The 12,193-nt window shown below is 39.1% G+C and overlaps 1 protein-coding gene across 3 annotated transcripts in view; it reads left to right on the top strand.

The window, feature by feature from the left end:
- Positions 1 to 11,757, top strand: part of MBNL3 (muscleblind like splicing regulator 3) — a 109,736-nt gene extending 97,979 nt beyond the window's left edge. The window contains exons 7-9 of one of the 3 annotated variants that reach the window (XM_064574584.1): positions 1,555 to 1,649; positions 2,627 to 2,700; positions 4,486 to 4,621. In XM_064574584.1, coding sequence (XP_064430654.1) covers positions 1,555 to 1,649; positions 2,627 to 2,683 — 152 coding nt within the window. In that variant the 3' untranslated portion in view covers positions 2,684 to 2,700; positions 4,486 to 4,621. Of the gene's footprint in view, positions 1 to 1,554; positions 1,650 to 2,626; positions 2,701 to 4,485 lie in introns of all 3 variants that reach the window. The other 2 variants (XM_064574586.1, XM_064574585.1) reach the window with 2 other exon arrangements.
- The last annotated feature ends 436 nt before the right edge of the window (positions 11,758 to 12,193 follow it).

Raw genomic sequence — 12,193 nt, 5'->3', positions numbered from 1 at the left:
AAAACAGCTCCATTTGATACAGGGAGGAATTGTCCCACCGCACACCCCCCACCCCACCATGTCCTATCAATCCAGTGCTTTTCATCCTTTTTGAGAGTTTGCCATAGCCTGACCTCCGTCCTATTGGTTGACCAGAGTAGATGCAGAACCCAAAAGGGACAAACAGGTTTACTGAAATAAAACAAAAGGTCAAAATGACACACAGTAGTAGCACTCACGAACATAGCAGGGGGTGACCCCTGGCCTCGGAGGTGGGGCCTCCGTTATGGAGGGATCGGCTGTCCCCTGTAGGAAGTAAAACATGTCCACTGATACTAACAGGAGCATCACACGCGTATGATTAGAACAGACTTCTGCAAGTTGGTGAAATGTGTAGGAATGCGAACTGCATGCCTCAGTGGCACTGTGCTCCGAAAGGGCAAGCAAGAGTGTTCTTAGAATCGACAAGTGATACACTAAGGGATGTCTATAGGTAACAGGTTACTGGAGATACGCTTAAGGGGTAACTACAGGACTTCTGTTAATCACCACTTGGGGTACATTTGTGATTTCTGTGACATTGTATATATTGATTTTCCTCTCTCCAGGCCATTTACTTTCTCTGTAGACATTCAGAAAATCTGAACTCAGTGGATGTAGACATAAATTATTATATATGCATGCTCGCCATTCACGCCGTACCATTCACACATTAATTCCTTAGTTTGCTTTCCAAAATGAGCTAGAAATGAGAAAAGCATCCCAAAAGCTTTTAAAATGAGAAACTAGACAAGGCAAAAAGAGAACATCCTGAGAGAGACGTGACAGCTGCTAACCCTACAGTCGTCGTTTCAATAATTGCGATGAAGACAAGATTTTGTCGGGTGTTTACTAGGAAGCCCCCCATGTGTTTGTTTGACAGACAGCGTAGATTTCCAAGGGATTTGCCAGAGGTGTACTTAAAAACCTGCATGCACAATCCACTGTGTTCTTCATATCTTCTCCCCCACCACGTACCCACCAATCGAATTGCCTTTTTTTTTTTTTTTTCCACATGTAGATCAGGTAAGTATACCTGTAACTGTCTCTATGCACGTGCCAAGCTAGTGATGATACTCAGGTCTCTCAGTTAGCGAACCCAAGCACCAATTCACATTTCCCCACTCACATTTCAACTGTGCATCCCAGTCACCTGCTTGACGAGGCATTCCAATAGGTAGCCTTGGTAAAATCAGCTTTTGTTCTATGCGCTCATCGTAGCCCCTTCCGAAAATTCGGCCTTTTAAGTCAGCTATGTAATGGGATTCTGCTAAACAACTAGCTGTTGAGAGTGATGCCGTGTTCCTTAATGGTAACTATAATGGGCTTTCCCCTTTTCTCTTTTTAAATTTTTTCCCCCTTCCACGCTGTGTTGCTTTGCGCTGTGATTGCATGTTGCACCCCGGTGTGTCCATTACGATGATGTCCCATGGCTTCTTGCTGTGCTACCTACCCGCCCCGTCCCATCGTTTTCTGTCATGGTTGCGTAAATTCTCCACCCTCCCGTGTGTTGCTTCCGTGGTTGCCTACTGAAAGTGCCCATGATGCACGGCGCAGCTCCCACCACTGTGTCTGCAGCACCAACACCTGCCACCAGCGTCCCCTTCGCTGCAACAGCTACAGGCAATCAGGTTTGGCCGTTTATTTTACCTGTTCAGACGTAGAGAACTACCGTGTGTTGCTAAGGCACAGTATATGCCTTTGGGATTGGCGAGAGACACTGAGCCGTACTCCTGGGTGTTTCTTAAGCAGTCGTCACACTTAGAATTTTTGTTCTTGGGTATCTTCTGGATGGGTGTATCTGCCACCCATCCTGAGGTGAATCAGCAGTTTTCTCAGTTTCAATCAGTTCCCGGAGGTCACTCTTCCTATGCTATCTTCACGATTGCTGCTGTCACACCAATCCTCAAACACATATACTAAGTACTCCTTAAATACTTCCTCATTGGTCAAGAGAAGAATCTATTTTATTTTCCTACCATTGTTTCAGTTATTGCCTTTGAACTTGCCCTTGGTACTATCGTCACCTTTTACCTTCAGATCTGCTGGAAAGAAAGCCAAACAGCACACTTCTTTCCAGGGCACAGATATCCTTATCATTAGCCCGTGATGACGTCAGCACTGTCACACTGACACTCCGACACTCGGTGACACTCAGTGATGACATCAGAGATCTCACACGGACCTTAGATGTGCCTGTGTTGTTGTGATTTTCATTTGCGTTAGGTATTTGCAGGTGGAGTCCAAGACAGATTTTAAATTGGGGGAGAGTCTCGAAATTGTCATGAGATACATAGAACAATCATCGTGTAACGTGAGGGCTGTTTTGCCTTACTGAGGTGGTAACCATGCTTCCAGCCTGCACGTCCCACAGCTGCTTCAATTACAAGTGATAACCACACAGCACGTAGAGCATTAATCCACTGGGGGAATAAGCCACATTCTAATCTGTGCTTTGCAAAATTAACCATTAGTGGATATGGTTAATATGTCTCATTTTTTCTGTGAAATTGATTTGCTTTTTAATTGCCATGTCCAAACAGTGAACAAAATAAATGGGATTCTCTCAAGAAACTATTTTAATCTAAAATCTTTTTTACTACTATAGATACCCCCATTATCAGTAGATGAACTGAATAGCAGCATGTTTGTTTCACAGATGTAGAAGTTACCAGTAGAACAGTAAGTTTCTTTAAGTATTAATATGAATAATATTTATAGATGATATCTTTTATATTTACACAATTGCATTTGCTAAAGGCTTTGGTAAATATTTTCATTACTAGGCATTGCTTATAACGTAGAGCTTGAGTTAAGCATTCCAAATTTTCCAAATTGAAATGTGGAGAGCAAATATGCAATTTTTTCTATGAAAAAATGACAGCCAGTACTGTGTTTTCCCAATGAGCTTGCAAATTCTGAAATGTTTTCCTGTTAGGAGTGTGAGTTGTCAGCCCAAGGCACAGATCACTTTTGAATATTAATTCTTTAACACTTTTCTAGCTTTGTTTTTCTGTTGTTGAAGTAAAGCAAAGTAATTTTGTCACAGTCTGACTACAATGAATATCTTAAAGGCAGTCAGCAATATACTTCTCCCGTGATATCGTACAAGATCGTGCTTTTTACACTCTGCCATTTTGTGTTGCTTCCATGTAAATCTATCAGAATTGTTCCAGCTGTTTTGAATTTTGAGTGATATAATTTAGTAATATAATCATTATTTTCATTCAAATCGTGGCTTTTTAAAAAAAAAAAAATTGTTGTTGTTGGATTCCCGTTACCCCACCCCCCACCCCTTTGATCTCCCATTTGCCCCATCCAGAGCCAGGCATAGCTCACACTTAATTTGAGGAGTCCTTCACTTGGAAAATGTGACTTTTCAAGCCACTTAAGATTACAGGGTATCTTAATTAATTACTGGTAGGGACTTATTAAACAAGAAGTGTACGAATTCTGAATTGCATATATTAGTCATTGAAAGTTTGAGGTTCTCACGACTGGAGTGTTTCATTTAATTGACGGAGGTGATGGTTCTGTTCTCTTGGTGAACTAGTTCCCCAGAACCTGGCCCAGAACGCGAACTCTGTCCTGGACCGAGCCTGTGGCTTGACTGCACATTAGACCATTAGACAAACAAGTCCCTTCGATCATAAGGAATGTTTTACAAAGGCACCTTTGAGTATGTGGAATAACGGAAGTAGCTGTAAATTGTAATTGTTTTCAGGCGAATCCTTTGGGATGGTGGCAACTTGGGATTAGCATCAAACGTGAGAATATAGGTTTTGCAAATACCTGCCTGATTCTCATGGGCTGCTTTACAATAAAGTAAACAAAAGTTGTCAAATATAATGACGAGCTTTCCAACAGCACATGTTTGAGAATCGTGATTCCTTTTTGCTAGACTCCATTAGAAAATTTAGACGTATTTAACACACCATAATCACTTCAGTGTGTGACAGATGTCGAAAATTTCTCCAAAGTTCAAGAGAGTAATTTTGTAAAATGCTATATACCTAGATTTCACACCTTGGCTATTTCTGCATGGCTCTAAACAATTCAAATAAAAAAAGTTTAAAGTATGTTTCATATTTGCGTATTTCAAAATGGTGGGTATCGAATATGTTTTCCCAATATATGTTGAAGGAAGTGGAGAGATGGGTGGCTGTTCAGCCACACATTCAGGCATTGTGTGGATGAAACCTTAAATGACTGAGCGCATCTCTGTCACCTTAGGGCAGTTCTGTGCACTAGCACTCAGTGAGGCCATGAACTGTCATGCCGTATGACTCTCTGTGACCCTTTCCAACAGCCCCATTTTCACAGGTGTAGGATATGAAACTCAGTGGGGAATATATTGGCAGTTCGCATACAGAACTGGCACAAGAACCAAGTATCCCGACTCCTGCTTCAATAACCCCTTAATATTTCTCACTCTTTCTCTCTCTCTCTCTTTTTTTTCCATTTCAGTTGAAATTCTGAACAACAGAGTTACAGAGTATCAAGATCTCTCCGTGAGAACCTCCATATGGCCTTTCCGTATATATTCTCATAGGTCCTCTTCTACCAATGCTACAATAAGTGTGATGCGGTCGATATATTAAACCAAACGCATATACCAACCAACAGATTCAAACAAAACCAATAAAGCATTAAACAGTCAGTGGAGATGTTAAAACAAAACACACATAGAAAATGAATAACTAACATTTATCTTATTTGAATTAGTAGGTAGAACACGACCATAAAGTTTTGTAGTTTGTTACATTATTCTTTGTGATTTTCCAATAACCATTATGCTAAGTGAATCTCCACAGTGGACTGTTGGCTTACTGTGCATTCTTGGTGGGTAAATGTTCGTCTGTTTCAAAGTGTTACCTTACTGTTTTGTTTACACAATATAGTCTATTGGGTTGATTTAGAATGTAACAAATGTATCCAGTACCATTTTCCTCACTATTGTATTGTGGTGTGGTGTGTTGTGTTAGATTTTGACATACTATAGTGTTTTCCTCTAGATGAGTGGTGTTTGATTTCAACTAGAATATTACTAATGGGAAACAGAAATATCTGTGTTTGAAAAACATAACAGATTAATGTTAACATGCTTTCTCTCTCTTTAGAACATTTCTGTAGGTTTCTTGGGGCTGACATTCATTATAAACATGCATGTGTATAATTTGTACCTGTGGATCTGACCTTGCATAATACAATCACATGACTAGGTTTTTTTGAGGGGAGAGAGAAATAATTACCTGCAAAAAACAGGGAACTTCTGAACATATGAACTCCTAATCTCACTGCTCAAAAAGCTTGCAAAATTACAATTTACCTTTAAAGGTAAATTTCTCAGCATTTATGTGAAGAGCCCATTACATTTCTTGTGGTTCAAGGATCCTATCTCCTAGGCTGAGCATCTAAAGCTGAGCCATTTGTCAACTCCAGCTGAAGATTAGTACTTGGAGGCTTAAAAGTATGCTAATTGTAGGTTATAAATTAAACAGGGAGGTGAGGGCGTGGAGATAGTTTTTCCGTTTTAGAGGATAGTGTGTGAGGCAATCTTGCAAAAGTCAGGGTGAAAGAAAAGTGGTTCTGAGTGAGGCCTTTCCTCCCCAAATGGATAGCCTTCTCCATTGATCACAGCTGGAGCATGAGTATAGGTTTGGAGAAACCGTGGGGGGTGAGGAGGAGGGTAGGAAGACATTTCAAGTGCGTCTTTGATTTGCTTAAAACTGCTAGGAAGGCTGTCCACAGTTGTCTTTAGCTTCAGTTCACCCGAATTTCCAGTTCCGTTGAATGCTTCAGTGAAGGAGCCAACATCTGTGTCAAGTTGCCTTTCCCAGACTTTGTTAACAACAGAGTCATATCATAACCAAGCCTTTTTTTGTTTCCTCGTTTAGATTTGTTTGTTTTTATATGTATTTGAAAACTGTAATAGGTTCTCAGCACCCTTTAGATGAGGCAGACCAGCTATGCTCCATGGAGCTGAGCTGAATTCACGTTACTAGTCCTCGTGAAATAATTGTATAACCAAGTAAAACAGTAGTTCGTATGGTAGGTGACATACCTCCTCCACTGTACTCAGTTATTAAAGTTACTATTGCTATACAGTGCTGGAACCATAAGACACTTCACATCAACCTAGGTTTAATATTTTCTACTAAATATATATTCTTTCACTAGAAGGCATACAATCAGCAAACTTAATGTTATAGCAGGTTTGTTCTCCTTCAGGAAAATGACAAGCAAAGAGAAAATGGGATTTAGGATACCTTAAGCTGGTTAGCAGCATTTGAATCATAGAACAATGGAGTTTGCACAACTTTCTCACAAGGGATGAAACTGGGGCCCGGGGCACGTGACCTGCCCACGGCTACCTACCTAATCGGTGGCAGTCAGACCCAGAAAAATCTCGTGACTTTCGGTTGTTCCTCTGTTTCTCACCGTTTATGCTTCGGCCCATTCGCGACTCCCTCCCAAAGCAGATCCATTCCGCTCAGAATACAAAAGAGCAAAATTAACTGTGCGGGAGTTGATATCCTATTGTTCTTTATGATCAATCCCAAATCACGATCATCAGTAATTTCTAAAGGGTCTTGCTTGCATCAAGACCCTGTCATCTATTAACAGTATTGCCTGGAGTTAGAGAACAAGACACGGCCAGACTTTTGCCTGTTGACTCCATGAGCCACTTAATTTCTGTTTCCCAAAATCTTAACGTTGTTAGAGAAGAAAGTAGAGTACACCTTTGTGAAATAACTTGTGTGTAGAACCCGTGCCGGCAGAGCTAATCACACAAACCCAGGAAGGATGCACCTGAGCTAGTCTGGGGTCTTCCTTAAAGGGGCTAGAGATGTCTTCAGTGCGAAATCAACTCTTTTGTGTAGTTTGACATTTTGATACAACGTATACTGTCTCATTTAACCTTTTACACTTCTGACGAAGATTTACATAGACAAGCAGCCTAGTGTACGGTGGTTTTTATGATGCTGAGAGCACTGGAAGACATCCATGATGACTTATTTTTCAGTAGGAGGTTCAGTGAAGGATATTCAGGGTAGTTGCAGTGTGGGTGCCACAATATTTGATATGGCTGGCATTTTAAAAGTTACTTTCTAAGTGAATTTAGAAGAAAGACAATTCAAAGCACTCAAGTTTTGATCAGATGCAAAAGAACGTTGACAAAAATGCAACTGTAAGATAGCACTCTTTAAACTAGTTGTGCAATGACTTATGCTGATTCTCTTTATTCAAGAAAAGAAACGAAGAAAGGAGAGTCATTAGGCTATAAATTTCCAGTTAAAAAGCCAAGTCACAAAACTAATCAGTGACTCTAAACAATAATTTACTGGATGAATTGTATATATAAAATTCTAACCACTTGTGATTCTTAGTTGACTTTTTATAAGCTTTGTATTTTACAAGGGCTTCTATTCTTATTTATCCAAAATTATTGTTTTTGTCCATTTCTCTCAGCCTTTTGCAAAAATAGGCAAGAGTACTGAAACTTGGATAAAACAGGTCAGGTATACAGAGAAAATAATCTAAAAGTTATCTGTTAAGAGGGTTTTAGTAGTATCAAAAAAAATTTTTTTAAGGCACTATGTGAACAGAAGTATATTTTAAAGAGGGATTAAGATGAAATTAAAACCAAATGGATTCATAAAATTGCTATTTAAATACAGTATTTACTTTTGCAATTGGAGCATGATTCTCTAACCAGCTGTTGCACTTCATCTCACTTGACTAGAGTCTTAATTTGTAGTTCATTGTCATGTGAAAAGTCATCTTCTCCCTCCTCCATCAACCTTTGCCATCTGTTTTTGAACATGCGAAAGCACTTTGATCTTGCCGTTAAGTGTTGTCCTGCACCGCGGGGCTGTGTTCACTAAGGTTCCGATTTATTTTAGTCTGTAGGGTAGGCTGTAATGCACAGAATGATTAGAAACTGGAATCCTCTTTCTTTTTGTCTCTTCTCCATTTCTACACACACTGAAATAGAAGTAGGGAAATAGGCCCTCCCAGTTGTGTTGAATAGATGTAGGAAGATAGTGGCCTCATTGTTCATTTTACCAGTGCCCGTCGAAGGCACCAGAATGAATAGTATCTAAAAGAGTATCACAACTTTTTTTGCAAACTTAGTTGGTAGCGTCATCAAACTGTAGATAATAATTGCAGACATAGTTTCTGAGCACCAAGTCCCTCATTGGTGCCAGGTTTTCATTTTTCTGTTTAGTTTTTAAGGTTTTTATTATACTACATTTTTATATCTCTAAGTCACTAACGAATTTAACTTTGCAGGAGAGTTAGAGAAAAGATTAAGATTTTACTACATGTACTCAACCCACCTAGATAGGTTCTAAACTGACACCGAAGCATGACAAGATATAGATTATAGTCCATAAATATTCTTTACAGTTCACAGTTTAAGAACAAACTTAACTTTATATACAAATAATAATTTTTAACTAATTATATTTAGTTGTTGCTTTAGCAACAAAACTACAACATGGCTACCTTTAGACACGTGTTTTCTTTTGTGTGATAATTTTACTCGTTAACTATACATGGTTTTTGACAGTATGAGCATGTAGAAGGTGCGGCTCAAAACTCAGAGAACAGATCTGGCTGAATTTTTCTTTAATCCCAAATTGCCATGCGAAAGCTGAATTTGTGTCCTTATATGACTTTTTGATCAAAAAGTTTACAACACATGGATTCTAGAGTCAGGCTCTTTAGCTTGTAGAATTTGTTGTGTGGAGAGGGTTATTCCACAGTATTTCGACTTCAAAACACGATTATTGCATTTCTCATCTATTATCTGACCTTTTTTTCATAACATTACTTATTCCAAATTACGCTATGCAGGAGGCATAGCTGTCAGTACAGAAATTCTCTTTTCTTGATTTATATACCCAGCCCAACACATCCAGATGAGGATTAAAGAATGATGGACCCGTATTTTGGAATGAATTAGTATTTGTAAAACCATGCATAAAGATACTGTGGAATGACCCCTTAACAGTGTTTGAGAGACATATGCTGCAGTTAACTGATGGTCTCAGTTAGGGTGCGACTGTGTGAGACACACCTTTTTTGCACTTATGTACATAGTCCATGAATGCTATGCTTGGAACTTTTGTTTTTTAAATATAAGAAATCTGTGATAATAGTGAAAAAGTTAGTAAGATAGAGTTATTTCTAAGGCCTTGAGAAGGAGGGGGGTTTTGCTAGAAGACTTAATTAAAGCACGATGTTGCTTTGCTGTTGGGGAGGCTTTCTGGTTTGCTACAGTTCACCAAAAGAAAAGACTGGTAACAGGTAACAGGTCACCTTCAGCTAACAGCACTGACCAAGAGTGAGAAAGTCCTTTCATCTTTTACAGTAGCAAGGATTATTGGCTTTTTAGATTAATCTCCATTGTAAACACACACACACACACACACACACACACACACAAGACAGGTTTCTGGCAAAGGTTTTTCTTTTTCAATGGTTGCAAGCAGTGAAGTACCCTGTAGGTTGCAAGATGGGTAGATCCATTTTGATCAACTTAGATTTCATCTTTCCCAGAAAATTACTGATGGAGAGGTATCCGTTCCATCAGTTAATATCCACTTAAGTGACAAAGTGTTAACGTTCACCACTACTTCTCCTTTAAAATCCAGATCCCAAAACCCAATTGGCAACCATCGAAAGACTTCATTTTATAGCTAAGTACGGCCAGCACAGGCATTTCGTTCGCTCCAAAGAAAGAAAAAAAAAAAAAATGCCCCTCGCACAACTTTATAAATGGCTTTAATCTTACCTTATACCTGTTCAGTGGAAGCTGTTCTCTGACTTGCCTTTACCAGATTAGGAAGTGCTTCACGGTGCCATACAGCCTCCCACTGGTTTAACTAAACAGAAGAGAACCAGCCCAAATCTCACATAGGTAGGAGCTGCAATCAGACCATCTCGGTCCATTTTAGCTCCCCGATCCCCTACCTCCCATTCCCCCATCTAACTTTTTGTTGCCTCCAGGCAATGGGGTTAGAAAGGTGTGAGGATAGATCACCATGGGTATTTTGGGTCCTTCACATCCTGGGGTGTGTCGCCCCTGCCTTGGAGAAGGAACCCATCCTGGGATCGGGGGGCTGGTATTAGTATTGCTACCCATCTTGCTGGTTCTCCCTTACAGAGGGAGGAAAACAAGCCAAAGCCAGAAAGCAATCCAAGCCTTACAGTTGTCCAATAGCTCAGGGCCAGCTGGTTAGAAATTTCTCTCTTTCCCCCCGCCCCACCCCTTCAGCCCTTAATCACTTAGAGTCAGCTCTACAACTGACAGCCTGACCATCTGACCAGCGTTTCCACTGGTACAAAATGTAAGCATTCATGCATTCTCTAGTTAGGGACTCCAACTTCCACCTCATCACCAACCTGTTTTCCTAACTTACCCTGCGTTCTTGTGTTGACATTTCCCGGTGAAGCTATAAGCAACAAGAATATATTTTCATAAGGTCAAGAGAAATATACAATTTTAAGTGAAGAAGAATCATCTATAAAATAGTAAGAAGGAACCTAGAAGCATCACAAAAGATAATTAATAGATGGCATGTTGCCCATGCTGACCGCCATTGGGTCACGCTCTTTGGAGCTGAAACACAGCAGCTGTGTTTCAGTGAGTCAGATTAGAGAAAGAAGCATAACAAAATGTGAAGACTTGAGGCCCCAAAGGGACCTCTGCCATGAAACCCAGGAAAGGGCTTAGTTTGACTAGTTCATACAGTTTCTAGCCCCTCCACTTGGCCTTGCCTGGGAAAGAACCACCCATTAATACTCCAAAGCAGGATGATTCCAGAGAAATTTTATCTTTAAATAGAACCCATCCTCAATAATAGTAGACCAAAAAGGGGAAAAAAAATCTATCACTCTAAGTCCCAACTATTTGAAGGTATTGCAAAAATTCTCACTAGTCACCTTCTACATCATAGGAATTTTTTTTTAAAAGTACCTCTGTAACAAGACCTAAATAGAAGTAACCCCACTTTAGGCCATGCTCTTTTCTCCCAAAACACACAACCTAAAGATTTATCTGTCATAGAAGTGCATGGTTGCAAAGCTTTATTCCTGTATGCAGATGCTATCTGTTCATGACCGAAGCCAAATGACTCTGTGGCCATGTCTTCTGTGTCTAGCAGTTGAGAGAATGATGCGACCGCCCTATTGCTGGGCTCTGGGGTTGCCCTTTTCGAAATAACTTTCCTTTTATTATTGTTGTTGCTGCTTTCGTTGTTAGCAAATGAACCATTTGTTATCATACCCCCAAATTACAATCGTTTAAATTTTAAGAAAAGATGTTCCTAAATGCACTTTTTTTTTTTTAAGGGCTAACTGTGCGTTTATATAACAACAATCCAGTATAATGTAGAAAATGAAGCACAAATTTGGGACAAAAGAATGTCAATTTAAAAATACCTGTAGATAAGAAAATTATTAGCCATGTGCAACAATTATAGATTTAAATAATGACCATGATATTTCACAGATGAAAACTCATATTTTGCCTCCAAAATGCCATAGTTCATTCCCTCAACTGCTATCAATAGGGTAGATGCTTTGATTTTTTTTTTCCATTTTCCCCCCCAAGTTATAGTGCTGTACTGCTTGTTTATGTTTAGAAGTGTGCATTATGTAAGTCATTTTTGTATGCTACTTCTGTGTTGTTTATTTTTTGGTTCTTTTAATAAAATGCATAAATTTCATGGTTCTGTCTTTTTTTATGAATCCATATTCACACATTAGGAGTTTACTTAAAAGCTATTCCTGTTCTAGTATATTAATCCTAATATTTAGTAATTCTAATATAAAATTTAAATTTATGATTTGGTCCCAAGTTCTATTTCATATATAGAAGAAATTTATTTCCAAATATACCTGCAGTATTATGAATTATATAGATAATACACTCATTGTATTAGATGTATTATTTCTCTGATATTGAAGTTACTAACACAAGAAAGGCACATTTGTATTTTAGTAAAAAAAAAAAACTAAACATTTTGAGATAATGCTTACTGGCTTCTATCATGCTTCAGAAATTCTGAGGCATTTCCTAAGATACGTTATTAGAAGTTCGTATTTTCCAGTTACTCGTTTCTATCTTGCATCTTCAGTGGAACATATGAAACCAGTGTTG

Source organism: Mirounga angustirostris, unplaced genomic scaffold (genome assembly GCF_029215605.1).
Source record: "Mirounga angustirostris isolate CCGP_5_RB_7025 unplaced genomic scaffold, mMirAng1.0.hap1 SCAF_11, whole genome shotgun sequence".
NCBI classification, from domain to species: Eukaryota; Metazoa; Chordata; class Mammalia; order Carnivora; family Phocidae; genus Mirounga; species Mirounga angustirostris.
The sequence above is the reverse complement of the archived record's forward strand: the minus strand, read 5'-3'. Positions and strand labels throughout refer to the sequence as shown.